This window comes from Rhinolophus hipposideros, assembly GCF_964194185.1.
Source record: "Rhinolophus hipposideros genome assembly, chromosome: 8".
In the NCBI taxonomy this organism is placed as follows: Eukaryota; Metazoa; Chordata; class Mammalia; order Chiroptera; family Rhinolophidae; genus Rhinolophus; species Rhinolophus hipposideros.
In genome coordinates this window covers 63,455,765-63,474,732 of record NC_138054.1, presented here as the reverse complement: position 1 = coordinate 63,474,732, position 18,968 = coordinate 63,455,765, and the positions used below count along the sequence as shown (strand labels likewise).

At 39.2% G+C, this 18,968-nt stretch overlaps 1 protein-coding gene across 15 annotated transcripts in view; it reads right to left on the bottom strand.

The window, feature by feature from the left end:
* Positions 1-1,635: 1,635 nt before the first annotated feature.
* GPBP1L1 (GC-rich promoter binding protein 1 like 1) overlaps positions 1,636-18,968 on the bottom strand; it is a 52,503-nt gene continuing 35,170 nt past the window's right edge. For 8 of the 15 annotated variants that reach the window (XM_081055185.1, XM_081055183.1, XM_081055184.1 and 5 more), the window contains 7 exons: positions 15,487-15,559; positions 14,079-14,269; positions 6,111-6,251; positions 5,491-5,649; positions 4,826-4,950; positions 3,805-3,907; positions 1,636-2,703 (listed from right to left, as the gene is read on the bottom strand). In XM_081055185.1, coding sequence (XP_080911311.1) covers positions 2,551-2,703; positions 3,805-3,907; positions 4,826-4,950; positions 5,491-5,649; positions 6,111-6,251; positions 14,079-14,269; positions 15,487-15,559 — 945 coding nt within the window. In that variant the 3' untranslated portion in view covers positions 1,636-2,550. The remainder of the gene's footprint in view (positions 2,704-3,804; positions 3,908-4,825; positions 4,951-5,490; positions 5,650-6,110; positions 6,252-14,078; positions 14,270-15,486; positions 15,560-18,968) is intronic. The other 7 variants (XM_081055177.1, XM_081055180.1, XM_081055178.1 and 4 more) reach the window with 1 other exon arrangement.

Below are 18,968 nucleotides of genomic sequence, written 5' to 3'. Positions count from 1 at the left end.
AACAAGACAGGAGTTTACAGTTGGCTGCCCCCCACCACGTAAGGCCAAAGTATGACCAGCAGCAGTAGGTTGCAGTGTTTCAAAACATGTGATCTCAGTGCAGCTTAATTCCAAGTGATAAAAGGGGTAGTTTTAGAAATTTGTTCCGAGAAAACCAATAAGTGGCAAAGCCCATGGACAAACAGGCAGGATTACCTCTATTTCAACCTTCTCATTTTCAGTTTAGTACTTTTACAACAGTTCATTTCATAATACATTTTATAATACAGTCATGAGCCACTTAACGACGGGGATCCGTTCTGAGAAGTGCCCCGTTAGGTGAGTTCGTCATTGTGTGAACATCACACTTGCACACCCAGCTGGTACAGCCTACTGCACAGCTGGACTGTATGGCCCGGCCTACTGCTCCTAGGCTACAAGCCTGCGCCGTATGTTACTGTATAAAACCACACGAGATTAAACCAAGCACAACAGAAAATGGTAAAACCAAGAGACTCGGTAAGCATAAGACGTGTGAGGCTGCTGCCAGCATAACATGGCATACTGTTTTACAGAAAAGTTTTACAAGTAGAAAGAATACATTCTAAAATAATAAGTATAGTAAATACATAAACTAGCAACATTTATTGCCAAGTATTATGTAGCGTATTATGGTATGTGTTATACTTTTATATGACCGGCAGATGTTTGTTGACACAAGCATCACCACAAACACGTGACTAATGCATTGTGCTGCGACCTTATAATGGCTGTCACTAGGTGATTAAGAATTTTTCAGCTCCATTGCTATGGGACCACTGTCATATTATGTGGTCTGTTGTTGACTGGAATGTCATTGTGGCACATGACTATATCTCACTGATTCTAAGATGCACATTTAAAAACTTTTTAACACTGAAATCAAGAGTGTCAATTTAACTGGCACAAGTTTCTATTAGTACATAAAATGTCTTTTATATATATATATATATATACACATATATATATTTATATATTTAAATAAGTGAAATAAGAGTTATAGTTCTCACTGCTCTATCTCAACCATTTCCACAGCTTGTACATGACTGCATGTACCATCAGCAGGAGAGACTATGATACAGGATGGCAGATAGGGTCACTGCCTTCCTAACTTTTAGAATCTAGCAAATGTCATTCTGGCCTCTCTGTACCCCTTCTGGAGCCCACATTTCAAGTTAGTTGTCTTTCTAACATGAAAACAGGCCACTCCTCTGCTTGTCTCCCATTAGAGTATGCTCTTGGACCTCTACAGCCACTCGGGACTATGCACTGTAGGGACAGCCAAAGAGTGCCAGTGTTAGTAACCATCTGTTGTTTAATTTACCCTCTGCTTGTCCATCAGATCTTGGCCTAAGGTTTCATTTTTAACATATAACTGTTTATTCTCTTTCCTACTGGACCAGGCACTCCTTGCATCCCAAGAGCCTTGCCCAATGACTGGGACACACAAAGCTTGGGAAGTATTTGTTGAAAGAAAAAACCTGCCTCTTTCACTGGTCATCAGCCAGCATTGGCTCAAAGCCTTTCCTCTCATGTTCCTTTTTAGCAGGCAAATTGAGGCACAGACCTTCCTTAAAATACGTACATTGGTGAATACATGGCAGTGAAAAACAGTTTCAGGAAGGAAACTTGGGTTTCTAATTTTATTACTAGTGATTTATTGCACAGGTTTTTCTGCATCCAAAAAAAATCTGCTAAAAGAAATGTATGTTTGAATTCAGATTTCCCTCAGACTGCTAAAAGTAGTTCCCCTAAAAAAAAAAAAAATTCATTCATCTTATTTTAAAGAAAATATACTTCTTACACAAGACAATCCAAACTGATGCAAAATATTTATTCCAAGTTAGTTATTTTATGCAGTAGTTTCCCCCTTAAGACTTCTGATAACCACATCTTTTAAATCTGTAAATAATGTTATCAAAATAATCTTAATCTTTGAAATCTCACAAAAATTTATATTTTACAATCCACCCTGAATATCAAGGCTGCAAGAATAACACAACATTTCCTATATCCAAATATTTTACAGTTGTACCCAAAAAGGAAAAAAGAAACAAGAAACCCACATATGCTTGGTTAAGGGCTAACGTTACCCGAGCAGCCAAAAATAAAATAAAATACCAAATTAATAGCATTAATTTAATACAATTATAACTTCAATAGTCACTTTGTCATTGACAATGATTGCTTGAGCACAGGGGTGAGTGCCCCACGGGCTGGTGGAAGCTGCTGCCGCAGACCAGTGTCTCCTCCTCTCTGCGCTGCCAGCTCCCATCTGTGCATCGCCCCATATATACTGTGTGGATGTATTTTAAGAATCTTTCCTACCACACAAATTTCTGTGTGAAGCAGGTAACAGGGAAGAACAACAACAAAAGCTAAACAAGCCAATCGCTCTCTTTGGGATATGATTATTTCCCTTGTGCACGAAATATTCAACATAAGAAAAGGAAAAGAACGATTTCTTTTGTACACTTCCTAAGCACACAAGCTGAGTTTATGGGTCAGATTTAGCTGTGACCATTTATAGGACTACTTCCAGGCATCATCATCTGATGTTTCACTGCTACTGGTTTCTGTGTCTGAGTCCTCAAACTCTGCTTTACAAGTGCTTCTCCAAGGGGAGAACAGGCTGGAACTGCGGCTCTGCAAGAAGCCATTCTTCCCAAAGCCGTTTCTTCTCAGCTGTGGCAAGCATGGGAAAGAAAGAACAAAACATCAATAACTAGACTGGCTCAGGAGACCTAGGAAAGGCCAGGCCTCAATTCAATTCTAAGCAGAATATAGAGGGAGGCCCTTCTAAGAGATCAAAGATTTCTTATAGCAATGCTTATCACACCTTAATATGCAAATGAATAATCTAAGGATCTGTATAAAATGTAGATTGAGATTCAGAATCTGGAGTAGGGTCTGAGATTCCCTATTTCTACAAGTTCTCAAGAGATGACAATGACGGGGAAACAGTTCTGAGCAGTAGTCTGTGTCAGCCTATATTTTCCCTGTATAGGACTTAACACAATTGTTATCTATGCTTTACATATATACCACCAGAACTTAAGACCCGTAAGGTTTGTAGATCCCATTGGTCTTATTCACTGCTGCAAACCCTAAGGTCTGGCAGTATTTTACTCAGAGAAAGAATCCAAGCATTTGTTGAATAAATTCAAACTTGGCTTTGTGGCTATGGTTAAAGTACCAGGGGAAACGCAAGGGGCTAGAAGCAAAGGAGAGTGAGCCTGCTTCCCTAGGGACTAAGGACTCAGCCTGTAACTTTGGAACACAGCCTGTGGTTCTGATAAGGAGTTAAAGCTTCCAGGATGAAAGAACACACTACCTTCTGAAATATGCTAACTACCAATCTGGTTCTGGTACCCAGCATTGGAGATCCCTATTGCTTAGGCAGAGTGAGATACTCTTCTGTATTTTTTACTATGGCAACTTTATACAGTGGTACCTCAGTTTTCGAACACAATCCGTTCCAAAAGACCATTCGAGTTCTGAGACATTCGAAAACAGCCAACAGCTAGGCCTCAGGATCTTGCACTCAGAGAAAGCCATGTGACATGTTCAACCTCCGAGGCGTGTTAGAAAACTGAAGCATTTACTTCAGGTTTACGGCGTTCGTAAACCAAAATGTTCGTCAATGGAGACGTTCGAAAACCAAGGTACTACTATAACTTTCTTTTTCAAGGTCCTTCTCTCACACTAAACTGGGCTTCCTAAAGGCAATGATGGCCTTCATTCTCCTAGTCATTAACTGGTCTCCAGGAAAGGTTTCCAACATACCTGCTCTGTCTTCATATGGAACTCTCTGAGCTCATCCTCTGTGAGGGGAAGGCAATTCTCATCATTTTCAGGATACTCCTGCCATCCCATTGCTTTTAATAACCTGGAGGAGGCAGGTCAGGCAAAGAAAACATGACACCTTTAAGCATAAATGGGAAGTCCATAGCTTTCCACAGAAAACTTTCCTGCCCATGTGGATGTTTCCTGCCCACGTAAGCAACTTAGGTTCTTCTCTCCCCCGTGGGATAAGCTTTAATTATTGCTACCTAGTGCTTATAATTAAATGTGGGATCTCCACAGTTGCTCTTTTTAGAGCATAAGAGCTATAGAAGAGACAGTAAGTAGAAGCAGAAAATAAGATAGCATAAAGAGCCAAGCTGCAAGGGTTGGCCCTCTGTCCTGTAGACAAAACAGGGACACTTTTGTCTCATGAACAAATTAGCAAATTTCCACATGTACTGAAATTCTCTTTCAATTTTATGGCATTATGGTCTTCTTCATAATTGTGATCTTACTGACCCTTAAAGTTCCTCTGGATAGAAACCTCCTTTCAGGAAGTTACTATCATACTTGGCAGGTCTCATGTGCTATCCAGTTGCCCAGACAGCTGGCTGCTCTGTGTTCAAGGCCCTCATTTGACAAAACAGTTAAATGAGACATGGGGATCTCATGCCTCCCAAAGACCTTTAAAGGGGTCTTATGGTAACTGCTAAGTTGGGCCAGGAGGGTCCAAGGGGACAGCACAACAGTCGCAGGAAACAGGTTGCCCTCTGCCCTCTCCAACTGGAGTCATAAACTTAGTCTGAAACTAAACTACACAAAAGCCTTAGAGGATTGTGAAAAAGTTAGTTGAGTCTATAAAGGAATGACCACTGAGAAACAGACCAATCTGGGACATACAGAGAGAGTAAGTTGTGCTGGTGGGCACTTCCCTCTGTATGCTGGAGTCAATCTGAGATGTTTTGTTAAATATGGTCAAGCTCCTTGCAGGCCACACACAGCATGCCTGATTCTCACTTACCTGTGCTCTGCTTCCAGAGAGTGCGAGAGCACCCCCCCTTCCTCCTCTATAGGGAGAGGAAGACCATTCTGATGACAGCCTTCCTCTCCATTTTCCTTTGGTTCAGGTGTGCTGTTGTCCTCCAACTGCAATAAGGAAAAGAAGGACACACTTGATGTAACAATCCTTTGTAGCAAGGTAAGAAATCTATAAGGTCAAGGAGCCAGAACCCAGGGAAGTGCTTTCAAGATGACAACCACAACTTGCAGTTTTCGCCATTTAAAAACGAGGACTTGGACACCTGGTTAAGATATCCAAAGGATACCAACCGGTCATCATCTTAAGGTTATGTCAACTGTGGCAGAAGCAACTAGATACCTATTTTCTTATATTGCAATAAAATATAATCCTCACTGACAAAAGCTTCTGTAATTAACCAACTCCTTACTGCACTGACCAATTCAAGACTTAAGCAGTGCTGCTCTGTTTAAAGACACTGAATCCCAAGCCAAGAATTATTAAAATAAGCCCTAATTTGAATTCTGTTGAACAAAGAATTAAACTCACTCTAACTTTTTGTACATTTTTAAAACCTGCCACATTTTTCTCCTTTAAGGAGAAAAAAAAGCACACTTATAACGTAGGGAAATCACCTATGTCGCCCCAGAAAAATCCCATGCTCTTACGTCCTCCAACTTGTCACAGTCTCTGTTCTCTGAGAAGTCTCCATTCCGGTCATCCTTCAGAGTCTTCAGAAACTCACTCTTCCGGTCGGCAGTTCGGCGGGTCAACTTGGTCAGACGAGAGGAGCTGATCTCAATTGGAGGAGTGGTGCTAGAGGGACTCTGGACAAATACCACAAATAGGTTGCTCCTGACAGCAAAGATCCAGAACTGGGATTCTCTGGATCACTTCCACATGGTACTGATTTCCAGAATCTGGTAGCCTATTTATTACTCTGTCTTTTACCAAAAATAAAATTTCCTTTTCATTTAAACAGGGTTCAGCTTTGTTGAGTTTTTCTAGTTAAGACTGGAAGGCTTGTATAGCACCTCTTTGATTTTTCTACAGATGCCAGCATAATGCCAGTCTAATACCGGCTGACCCTGGTCTACCACAGAGCAACTACCCCACCCAGCTACTGCCCATCTTTGCATGCTAATGGGAATCACCAGTATAGAAATTACTTTGAGCTAAGCATAGCTACAAAGGAAATGGAGTTAGAGCCATACATGTCACACTGTACATCTCAGTAAATGGGAAATGGCCACTTTAGAAAAGGCTGCTTGGCTTTATCCTCACTCACCTCTTTGGGAGAGCATAAAACTGCGCCACCAGCCAGTGCTACTGGTTTGGTAACAGAGATTGGACTGGTAAAAGCAGACTCCCGGCTAGAGGAAAGGGATCCTGATTTGTGTTCCATTCTGTTAGCTTTCCATACACTGGGCTACAACGGGAAGAAAGAACAAATCAGTTGGAACAGACAAGGAGAGACAGAAGCTTAGCCTGTAAGATCATAAGGCAAAGAGTGAAACATTACGTGGGAACATGAGTTTCCAGAGCTTACCTGTCTCAACATGTCTGGGAGGCATGCAACCTCTTTTTGAGGTTACACACTTGAAGGCAAAAGAAAAAGGCAGATGGGAACCAGAAGAGCCATGGGATATTAATTAGGTGTTTCTCAAAAAGAGAGCTCAATTCAGTAAACCTGGGAGATGCTGGTGTGAATACAGTTCAACAGATTTCTTTGCTGTGCAATTTCTCAAAGCATTTAACTGTACATACGAATTTGAAAAGCAGATATAATATATAGCATTTTCCAAACTTATTTGACCTCCAATGTTTTCTTTTATGGTGTATTTGTTAACCTCTGATGTAATCCTGATACCCTCAAAAAAAAAAAAAAGGCACATCAGAAAAATGATGTTTTCCAGAAACTTCAATGGCAGGAGGCTAGTTCCAGGCCAAGGTGGGCAAAGTAAATGGCTGGACAATCCTGGTTTAGTCCAGAGGCCCTGTTTCTGCTCAGTCTTGTAGGGTCTGAGCCCATTCTGTCACTTTGGCCCTGGCCTCAAATACTCTTTTTCTGAGTCAATCATACTGTCTGAGGAGAATTGGGAAGATCAAGCGTGTCAAGGGGATAACACTGAAACAAGTGAAAATTATCTTTTTTGCAGAATGAAACAATTAAAACCGAGAGACTTTCAGGACAAAGGAAGGGTCTAAGTGGAAATAATTTCTTTCTTGGTATTAACGAGGATGCTGTAGGAAAGGAATTTAACTGATCATCTACCATGTTCTAGATGCTCATCATATGATTTTATTTAATTCTTAACCCAATCAGGTACAATAATTACTGTCAACTTTTTACAGAGAATGACACCAAGGTTAAGAAAGCTTTGTAATTGGTCCAAGGTAACTCGACTAGTAGTATGTGACACTGTTTTTTCACAATGACTAAAAAGAACATGCAAGCAGATGAAAGTCAATGACCCAACTGGAGATTAATTTTTTTTCTTGCACTGATGAAAATCTAAAGATAAAGATGGCTGCTTATGTCACGCTACATATCAAAGATGATAGTTCCGCAGTAGCTTCGCCAGAGCTGTGGAGGGTCTATCTCCAGATGCCTTGTGTTTCTTTTGCCATTGCCATAGCAGGGCACAGAAACACTTGGGTTTCTGCCACAGTAGTATGAAAAGTTTACAGATAGTGTTTCATGCAACAGGATACCAACGTCTCTGCCCAACTTTACTCCAAGTTATCTTAATTTTCAGTAAACACTATGTTATATAGTTGGCTACTCAATGGAAAAAACCATGGTACCTCACACCCCCTTTTGTTAGAGGAATTATATGTAGAAATACTCTACAGTGAACCACATACCAACCATTCTTTTCAAAATGTCCTTTCCTTTCCTCGAACTCCAAATCAACCCCCACACTCCATTTCAAATGATCTTGCCTTCTCCTACTGGACTCCAAACTTTCCCCAATTCTCCTTTGCACCTCAAGTTCCTTTGATAGCTTCCTCCTCTTTCTACTGTTCTACATCTCTGTTCATTTACTTTCCTTTGAGAACTTATCAATTATTTCTCCCTTGTATCTTTAATCTCCTACTCTATAGTAAGTTCTTCTATTTTATTTACAAACATGCTAAGCCACCTTATCGAAGTGAGGGGAAAAAATCAAACAGATTCATTTTCCCTTATACTATCATCCTTTTATTGCCAAACTTTTCTGGATAAGTCATTATCTGTTGTCTTTCACTTACTCATTATTACTTCCTATTTAATTCCCTGCAATACTCACTTCTATCCCCATTTTAATAAAACACTTCTTTCAATAAATCTTGTTCTTAAATTCCACTCAAAGGCCAGTTCTTAAAAATCTCTTTTTAGGGGGGAGGGGGGTTCACAGTGTGAGGGATATAAATGATGAACGTCTAAGTATTACCTTGTCTTATACACCTGAAACTAATAAATAAATAAATAAATAAATTTAAAAAAAGGAAAAAAAATCTCTTTTTAGAGAATGAGAGGTTGCTTGCTCATTATCCATCTTTTTGGAACCTGTCCCTCTTTCCTTTCTCTATTCCCTGATGCTTCACTCTTCTCATCTGAACTCCTTTTGGTCTTTTCAGTGGATGCAGACATTGTCCAAGGTTCAGTGCTCTCTTGAACCTCTCTAGCCTCAGTGCTCTCCTGCTGTAACCTGTTCCTATGTGAACTTCATTAGAAAATCTAGTTATTTGTGACTTTTGTTTAAATTGTAAAATCATGTCAATAATATGTAAGATTGTATCTCTACCCCTAACCTTTCTCCTGAGCTTTTATAAAGACCTCCATGATTTGGCTCTAGTCTTACTTCCCCTCATCACTTTCCAACTACCAGCCATATTTAACCATTTGTCTTATCCCAAACATACCATGTTTTGCCTCTTTTTTTGGGGGGTGGTGGGTGGTGGTGGCGGTGGTGGTAACAATAGTGCCTCTGCCTGGAATGCTTCACCTACTTGCTCCTTAACAAACTCCTACTGTTTTTAAATTACCATTTACTGATTACTTAGCAGTGCTGGTACTATATTCCAAGTATTTTTATTTTTTATTTTATTTTTCCCCCCTTCTTCCACCTCCCCCCCACCCACTCTGGTTTAAACCGGTGTTTCTCAGTCTAGTTGTGTAGGACACAGCTCCCTGGCCCATGCTGGTATTATGAGCCTTGTGCTCCCCCTGGCAGTCGGTTGCCAGTCAGCTACTTACTGCTCACAGCAGCTCACGCAGCTCTCGCCGGCTGTAGCTGTTCATGCTGGCCACTGGACGCCCATGGCAGCACAGAGCAGCGCGCAGCAGCCCGCGGCAGCTCATGACAACCTCCAGCTGCTCACGGCAGTCCGGCTCCAGGGAGAGCTATTGTTCACAATCTTAGCTATAGAGGGCGGAGCCCACTGGCCCATGTGGGAATCAAACCGGCGACCTCGGTGTTAGGAGCACGGCGCTCCAACCACCTGGGCCACCGGGCCAGCCCCTGTATTTTTCTTTAAGGTAACAGGTTTAACAAAATTAAATTAACTTGCTCAAAATCACAACACAGAAAGTAACTCTAAAAGCTGAATTCTCAACTTTCTCCTTTTTATCCTTCAAGACGGGAAGCATTCTGGGGCAGTGGAAAGAGCTGATTTGAAGTCAGACAAAAACCTGGTTTAAGAGTGCTGACTCCATCCCTTTATTAGCTATGTAACCTCATTACATAATTTTCTACCTGTTAGGATTAAAGGAGTAAATGTTATACGTAAAAGGCCTAATGAATGGCTTAGAACATAGTAAGACGTAAACAAATGCCAGTTCTCTTTACTTTGCCACTTCAAAATGCAGTTCAAATATGACCACATATGTAAAGACTCTGAGGAACCTGTCCAGGCAAAGGAGCAGTTATTGTTATATCTGTCTCTCCCCTAAACAGCAAATTCTTTGAGATTATTTTGTGCCTCTAGTGACACACAGCTTTCAGTACATAGATACTCAATGTTTAATAATTGTTTGTTGAACATCTGGATAAAATGAGTGAATGGATAAGCCCACATCTGCCTACTAATCACCTTACTTCTTCCTTCCTCTAACATCTCACATTCAAAGTACCTAAAACCACCCTCATCAACTTTTCTGAAACTGATCTTTCTTTAACTCCAGTGAAATGTTTCCAGTTATTCCAGCTTCCCAAAGAATGCTCAGGGTCCTTTATTTTCTTCCTGTCTAATTTGCTTCCCACTATGTGACATCAGCACCTCCCTTCTCTATTTTCGCCTTTACTAAGGCAACAGCAGCACTCTTTACATCCGTTTTCCTATTTTCAATCTATCCTTAGTCCTATACAACAGGGCTAAAACAATCTTAAGTTCCAGGTCATGACTTTTATCTTGCCATTTCTTCATCCCCCAAGATTTTAGAGATCTTTGCATTGTCTTACTCATTTTTATATCCTTCTAGAGTCTCACAGAATGCTTGTAGACATTTCAAATGAAGTAACACATGAAAACTCTTTAGGAATGGCATAAACATAAGTTGTGCTGTCATGTTGATGGTAATAACTACCATTTATTAGAACTTACTATATTGTAATTTTAAGTTCTTCATAAAATTTTCTCATTTATTCCTCAAAAAACCCTTAAAAGATGGGTACTATTACCTCCACTTTATAGATGATGAAAAAGAAACTTAGAACTTAAGAAACTTGCCCAAAGTCATATCACAAAGAAGGCGCAAAGTGGAAACAAAGAAGGCGCAAAGTGGAATTTGTCTACTCCAAATCCCTGTTATTAAATTTCTATGCTACATTGTTTCTTTCTTTATAGTAGCTGTTCTCTTGACTTGAATTCATTCTTTCCCTTCTACATCAGAGGAACCAGTGTCCTAAATCCTTTTAAAAATAATCCCAGTTGTCAGTTTTATTCCTACTAATTTCTTCTTGGACCATGATCCTTTAATGACTTCTTTCAAGTATATTTCAAGTTACCTCCCTATAGAGTCTTTCTAAAATTTTCTTCATCCTTACATGTAACTTCACCCCCCCCCCCATTATTCTATTTCCCTTTACTGTCAGGTCTCAAAAGTGCCACTATCTCTACTTACTTCCAGAATCCCCTGAAATCTTGTTTCAGCCCTATACTACTCTCCTAAAACCTCAACTCAAAGATTACCAAAAACTTTCCAACTGCTAAGGTCAGAAACCCTTTTTTCAATTATTTCCCTCAACCTGTTATCAAGCAATCGACAAGTGTTGACAACCCTGGCTACTATCTTCAACTCATGTATCCAGATTTCTTTGATATTATCCCATTTTTTCTATGTCTGAAGTACAATTTCTCAGTATAACATTGATTGTTACCCCTCAAATATGCCTACTGTTTTCTGGCTTCAGAACTTTATCTACCTCTTCTCTTATGATTTGCAATACTCTCCAGGCTCTTTTCTGCCTATCCAAATCTGGACCATCCTCCAAAGATCAGTTAAATTATAGTTTTTCAGTAAAATTTTCCTTGATGGTCATAGCCTGAAATGACCTTGCTGATCTGAACTATATAAATAAATTGTGTTTAATTAATTTAATTACTCCAAATTCATTTAGAATTTGTTATTAGGATCTGTCATTATTTTATTTCATACATAATCACAATACCTTTTATGTCGTTTTATCTTATCATCCCATTTAGACTTTCAGCTCATGGAGGGCCATGACCAACGCTACACTTCTTTGTATTGCTTGTAAGCACCACAGTGCTTCCACACAGTAAATTCTAAATACTTGTTTCCTTACAGTGGCTGCAGTTCATTCAAGCAATTATTATATGTTTTTCTGAGGGTGCTAGAGATACAAATATGAAAAGGGTCTGAAACCTGCCAAATAAATAAATAGACACAATAAAGTATTACAAATATTGTGAGAAGAAACAGAGTGGTATTCAATCTTTAGATGTATGTTACAGAAAAAGAGGAGAGGATGACATGAACTTGAAAAATGAGTAATTTCCCACGTTAAGAGAAAGAAGCAACAGCACAATGTAAAAGATGAATTGGGCTTGGGTTCTAAAGACTTATATATACCACTGCTGAGGAGTTTGGACACTGTTTTATAAGATTAGGGGTTGGCAGGCCATAGGTCAAAAACGTCTTGAGGCCTGTAATGCCCTGTAAGCTGATGTTTTTTACATTTTTAAAGGGTTGTTTAAGAAAAAAAAATGTAACAAAGACCATGTGTCATATGTGACCAGCAAATACTAAAATAGCTATTATCTGGTCCTTTACAAAAAATGTTTACTAATCTCTTCTATATAAATGGTTTGCTACTATTGAAGGGATTTAGGAGAGGATGTGATATACGGATGATCATTCTGGCAGTTCTGTGGAAGATGAATATAAAGAGAGGAGGAAATACGAGGTTCTTCCCACTTTTCTAAAGCAGTTCTGGAAGTCGTCTTTTGTGAGCATCTTTAGTTGCACTGACGTGGCTGCTTGATGTCCTGAATTGACTCAAAACATTTACCTTTCATGCTCATTTTGGCTTGGGAAAGAGCCAGAAGTCGCACAGTGCCAGATCTGGTGAATAAGGTGGATGAGGACACAATGTTTTTGTTTTTTTTAAAATATTTTATTGGGGAAGGGGAACAGGACCCCACTGGGGAACAGTGTGCACTTCCAGACCTTCTTTCCAAGTCAAGTTGCCGTCCCTTCAATCCTAGTTGTGGAGGGCGCAGCCCAGCCCCAGGTCCAGCCACCACTGCCAGCCGCAGGGGGCGCAGCCCACCATCCCCTGCGGGAGTCGAGGAATCGAACTGGCAACCCTGTGGTCGAGGGCCCGTGCTCCAACCAACTGAGCCATTCAGAGGCCCAGCGGCAGCTCAGCTGAAGGTGCCCTGCCCAATCCCAGTTGCAGGGGGCGGAGCCCACCATCCCCTGGGGGACTGGAGGAGTTGAACTGGCAACCTGTGATTGAGAGCCCACCAGCCTATGCGGGAATTGAACCGAGTTAAGAGCACGGAGCTCCAACCGCCCGAGCCACCGGGCTGGCCCAGGACACAATGTTTTTATTTGACAGATATTGTCATACCAGAAATGATATGTGACACGGAGCCTTTCCATTGTGATCACAAAATACGGTGAATGCAGCTGCTGAGTGCCATCCAATGGAAAGGCAGGGATCTTCAATAAAGGAAGCGGTGCGTGGAAACTTAGTAACAGTGTGTGACAAGTTTCAACTTGTTTGGTATAATCAGGTGTGAACTACAGTTGAGAGAAGGTGTGTTTTAGAGCGTGCTGTAAATCATCCTCATCGTGACAATGCTCTCTGTCACGTATCGCTTCTGGTATAGGGCAATTTCTGTCAAATAAAAACATATGGTGTGTCCTCATCCACCTTATTCACCGGATCTGGCACCATGCGACATATGGCTCTTCCACAGTCAAAATGATTCAGGACATCAAGGCAGCCACAGCAGCACAACTAAAGACACTCACAGAAGAGGACTTCCAGAATTGCTTCAGAAAGTGGCAAGAACAATGGGATAAGTGTGTTTAAAGTGAGGGAGAGTATTTTGAGGGGGATTAATGGCAATGTGTTTTTCACTGTGATGTATTTTTTAAATTTAAACATTCACCATATTGTTTGATCATACCTCATAGAAGGGTATACAATAGTAAAGGTGAGATGACAAGGGCATAGAACATTATAGAAGGAATAACTAACAGGGACTTTATAATTTCTTGGTAGAGGGAGTAAGAGGAAAGAAGCAGTTAAGATATTCAGCTAAGTGATCATATGGATGTTATTTCTATTACCGTGTTTCCCCAAAAATAAGACCTAGCCGGACAATTAGCTCTAATGTGTCTTTTAGAGCAAAAATTCATATGAAACCTGGTCTTATTTTACTGTAACATATATTTACTTATATAAGACCGGGTCTCATATTAATTTTTGCTCCAAAAGATGCATTAGAGCTGATTGTCTGGCTAGGTCTTATTTTTGGGGAAACATGGTAGTGGAAATGGCAAATCAGAAAAAGCAGGTTTTTATGAGTGAAGCTAATGAATGAGAGGTCTACTAAAAATCCAGTTGGTAGCAGTAGAGAGTTTGGAGACAGAGTATAGTACTATACATATAACAAATACTGAATGAACATCTGGTAAATGACTCAACAGGAAAATATAAATTTACTTATTTTTTTTCTGATTTATCCCTAAACCTCTGTTGTATAAGGTTCTTACGCTGATACCAAATCATACCTTGGAAGGAGGTGGTGCAGGCTTAGGAACCAGGTTCTTATAGACACTTGGAACCATGTTTGACGATTTGTTCCCATTTGCATGGTGAGATCCTGGTGAGGTGAATGCAGCAGAGAAGGCAGCAGGATCTTCTTTGGAAACTTTTTTGATGACTAGCATTTTGGAGGGTTGCTTGGCACCAGGTGGGTTTTCTGTGAAATACAACAGTGGAGAGACAAAAGAATGTCAAACCTATTGGTTAACAGGAAGTATAGTTTACAAGAAGGCCTCACTTGCAACAAAGAGCTGACAGTTGAGACTGAGGGACCATTTCCTGGTGTGCACTTAACAGATACTCTCAAAAGCGACACTATGTGGGAACTGTAGGAAAAAAGGCAGCATCGTAAGCACTTGATTTTAAATTTATAAATCAACCAGAAAGCCCAAAGATGTTAGTAGTCTTTCAGGGGCATAACATGTGTAGTGTAGGGTGTGATCACTCAGGCACAGACCAAACAAGAATACTATATCTAAGGGTGACAGCTCCTGTCAGCATGGGAATGGAGATGAGGAAATTTTGGGAAAAGTCTGCAATGGGACATTCTGATGAGACAAACTGGAGCAAAGCTATGTATCATTAACAAGGGGGAAATGACAAGCAATCACCCTTAATTCTATAACTCAAGACCCAAACCCAGTATTTAGATATGCTAAAGCCTCCCCAATAGATGCCTGGCTATCTGAACATGTCTAATGTAGAGACTAGGAGAGTCCAATTTATAAATGCCAAAGATCCCAATGCTACAGATCAGCTTTGGTTTAAAATACACTGATTTGTCTATGAATTTTTTATAAGGCTCGTTATTCCCAACAAATATATAAATGTGTATGTTTATATATTTTCTCCTTGCCCTATACAACAGCATCAACAAGCATCATTTATAACTGTCCCTTCCACAACACCCCAAAACTTAGTAACTGAAACCTGGTTGAACAAAATGGTTTACAGGATGTGGTATTATATAAGTCTTTCAAACACTTTAGAAGAGTATTTAGTAATATGCAAGAATGCTTAGAATACATAGTTATATATGCCTACCAAATATTTAGGAGACAATTATAACACATAAAATTCAATTTATTATAAGCAAATTAGCAATGTTAATAAAAAATTACTTCTCATAAGCTTTATATTATTCTCCCTTTGCTTAAAAATCTGCTTTCAACTTTAGGGCTCTACAAGCTCTCAAAATTTCAATATTATTTGAGGGGGCAGAGTAAGAGTTAACAGGTGTTAGTTACCATGTACAAATGGATGAGATGAGAAACGAGATAAAGAAACAAACAAAAAGAGAGATAAAGAATTTTGCTCCTCTCCCTGCTAAGACAAATTTAAAGTTGTGCCTTTAAAATGGCAAAATCTACCTACCCCACACTCCAGAAGGGGTCCCAATAGGTCTGCATGGCTGATTCTGTTTGCCAGCTTCTGGATTCAAAGAAGGCTAGGAAAAAAGGGATATTAATGGTTGATATAGAAAGCTAATCATTTTGGCACTTTCTGTAAAGTAGCCATCACCATGGAACCTATGAAATAATTTTATCAGCAGCACTTACTTAATGCTGTATTCAGAATTAACAAACAGAGAGAAGATGTTGAAATGCAAAATCAATAGGTCTTATATTAATCTTAGGTTCTTTTGGGTTTCATTTCCTTGAAAAAGAGGATTAAAATTTAAAAAGAAAACAAAAAGACCAATATGCAAGTTCTCATCTTCCTATAGGATATGTATGCCAAATAAGGAGGCACAGAAAGCTGAATGAATAAGAACGTGAATCATTTTTTTTCAGATTTAAGGACAATCTGGTCAGTCAAATGTATAATATTCATATAGCACTTCTAAGATTACTTTAGGACAGAGGTGCCAGGGACTGTGCTAGAAATACAAAGGCAATTAAACCAATTAAGAAGAGCCTTTGTCCCCACAAGTTTACAAACTTGTGGACAAATATGTATAATAAAAAGTTACAGGGGCTATGATAAATATTCACATTAGGGAAGAAGTATTAAGGAATAGTCAATTTCATTTGAAAGAGAAGTGATATTAGAAAAGGTTTCATTAGAGGTGATGACTAAGAGTCAGTCCTTAAAGATGAATTCCAAAACTGGAACATGGGTGATTCCAAGAACAGAATGTTCAATGAACACCAAGATAGAAAAGCATGAAAAAGAACAGAATATTCAGCGATCTGAAAATAATTCAACATGATAGTGCTAAGGAAGGAGGGGACTTTTCTGTGGGGAGAGAGATGTCTGGCAAAGCAGGTGAGAAGAAGATTGTGAAGTATTTTTTAGGGAGATTGACTTTTATTCTGTAGATAATAGGGATCGATCTTTCATGCAGAGTTTACATGATCCAATCATTAGTTTAAAACAGTCTGGTAGCAGCTTGAAGGATATATTTGAGGGGTTTAAACATTAACAAGGAGATATTAGAAGACCAATCCCACAGTCCAGGAGAGTAATGAAGGCAACAGGAGTAAAGAGATGAGGATGGAGAAGTAAGATCAATAGACTAGACTTACTAATAATTAATTGTATAAGGGGTGGGAGAATGACACTAGTGTCCAAGCCCAAACTGTACAATTTAGTAATAGAGTAGGAAATAGCTTTTCATCACAATTGACCATGGAACATTAAATAAACAGACAGATGTCCAGACTCTAATACAGAGCCTTTGAATCAAAATCCCCAGGAGTGGGGCCCCAGTAGGTATGTCTTTTCAACCTGTGAGGTGAGAGCCATTACCATAGAACGAGCACAGATACAAATACCAACTCACTATATAAACAAAATAATCAGTGACAGAATATGAAGAATAGATTAATACACTCTTCTGGATGGAACAGTATGGGAAGAATGAGTCCCCACGGATAAAACTATGTTTTCTTGGTTTGTTTTAATAAGCCTAGAGAAGATGTGGACAAAATCAACTCCATCTCTCTGTCCTGGATTTCATTTGATTTTTTAAGTTTCATGCTGTGACCTCTGACCAACCTCAATGTCCTTCGCAAGCACATTAAAGACTTCTAGTCTGTTCCTTAAAATGAAGCCATAAATATTTTTGTTAGTAACAGCTGGAATGGCATGACAACTGAGATAAATATAAAAATGGTGATAGTATCGATTATAAACAAACATCTATCACAAGACCACCAAGAGGCATGGCCCCGGCACTACTGCATTCTTTGTCCCTTTGTCTTGTCAATCATTGGTACCCCACTTATACTGTTAAAAAAGTACAGTAACAGGAGCCTGTAGTGGAGAATAATCTGCGCAGAATTGCTGGGTCTTCTGTTCCGCTCCAACCCAAACTTCAGTAAGCAAATTATCCTGTAATAAATTGTTATATTCTATGGAGTTGCCTATTTCATTTGTCAGACTTAAGATACCTTCTCTTTACAGTGGCCATTTACATCTTTGCACCACCGTCGGACACCTGTGTTCTTAGTCACATTCTATCTAGGGTTTTCAGAAATATTGCCCCTATTTATGTGATAGCTTCGATCTCTCCACTGATTTAAAATAAAAAGAAAACACTGCATAAAACAAATGGGCAAGTTTTTGTAATCATCAGTTTAAGCAACATAACATTACCAGCCAAACCAGAAACATTTTATAAGCCTCATTCAAACAAATGAAACCAACATACCCTTTGCCCCTTCTAAAAATAACCACCATCCTAACAGTGATCACCTCTTTACTTTTACCACCCAAATATGTATACTTCAAAACTATAGTTTTGTCTCCAAAAATATCTAACTCTCTTTATCTACAAAATTTACCTCTACCTACAAAATTTATCTGTAAAATTTTTGTACTTCTGTATTTCTTATAAATTGGTAGCTGGTTCTAGCTACCCTCTTTACATTTTGGCAAGGTTTTGTTCTTGCTGGTTTTGTTTTTCCTTTAGGATACACATACATCTGGTTGTGCTTCTTTTTATGATGCTGGCAGGCACTGATGCTCATAGCCTAAAACTATTAACTCACATGAATTGCAAAACGATCTTTTAATTCTATTCTATCATTTCCTTCTTTATTAGCTATTATACTTCTATAAAAAAGAATCTTCAGAGGGTAAGGGGGTGGGGGGTGGGAGATGAGGGTAAGGGGGATCAGATATATGGTGATGGAAAGAGAACTGACTTTGGGTGGTGAACACACAACAGGATTTATAGAGGATGTAATACAGAATTGTACACCTGAAATCTATGTAATTTTACTAACAATTGTCACCCCAATAAATTTAAAAAAAAAAGAACCTTCTATTTGGTGACTCAGTGGTACAATTCATATGGGGAAAAATGCATGCTTGTTTCTAAGTTGACTTATCATTGTGAACTCACATATTTAATACTTGTGATTCAAACCCTTTTGATTATCCTTAATTGATATATGAAATACCCTGTTTGGCCAGTAGGAACCTCTTCAGTTCGGCTTCTGAATCCTTTTGGTACAACCCTAGTAGTCTTTATTTACTTCTTTGCTAATTAGTATGACAAAATATTCCAAGCTTATCTTATAAATATCCTATGGCATTTCAAGAACACAATCTGGGCACTAGGGATGCTCACTGCTATGGGGTTGGTCATTGTTTTTAGGTCTTTCAGTGGAAAGAGCCTAGAAATACATACATATTTTTTCAAAGATTACAATACCTCATGACTTCTTAACTGACATTTTTAACTCAAATTGAGTACCTTGGGCTTTTACTGAACACCTCCACTTTATATCTGTAGTTCCTTTCTTCTACACCAAGAATCCTGATTTTCAAGGACACAAGGTATAAAATATCATATTCAATTGTTTTATTCCATATTACAATGTTCTCAGAATACCAATATTACACCA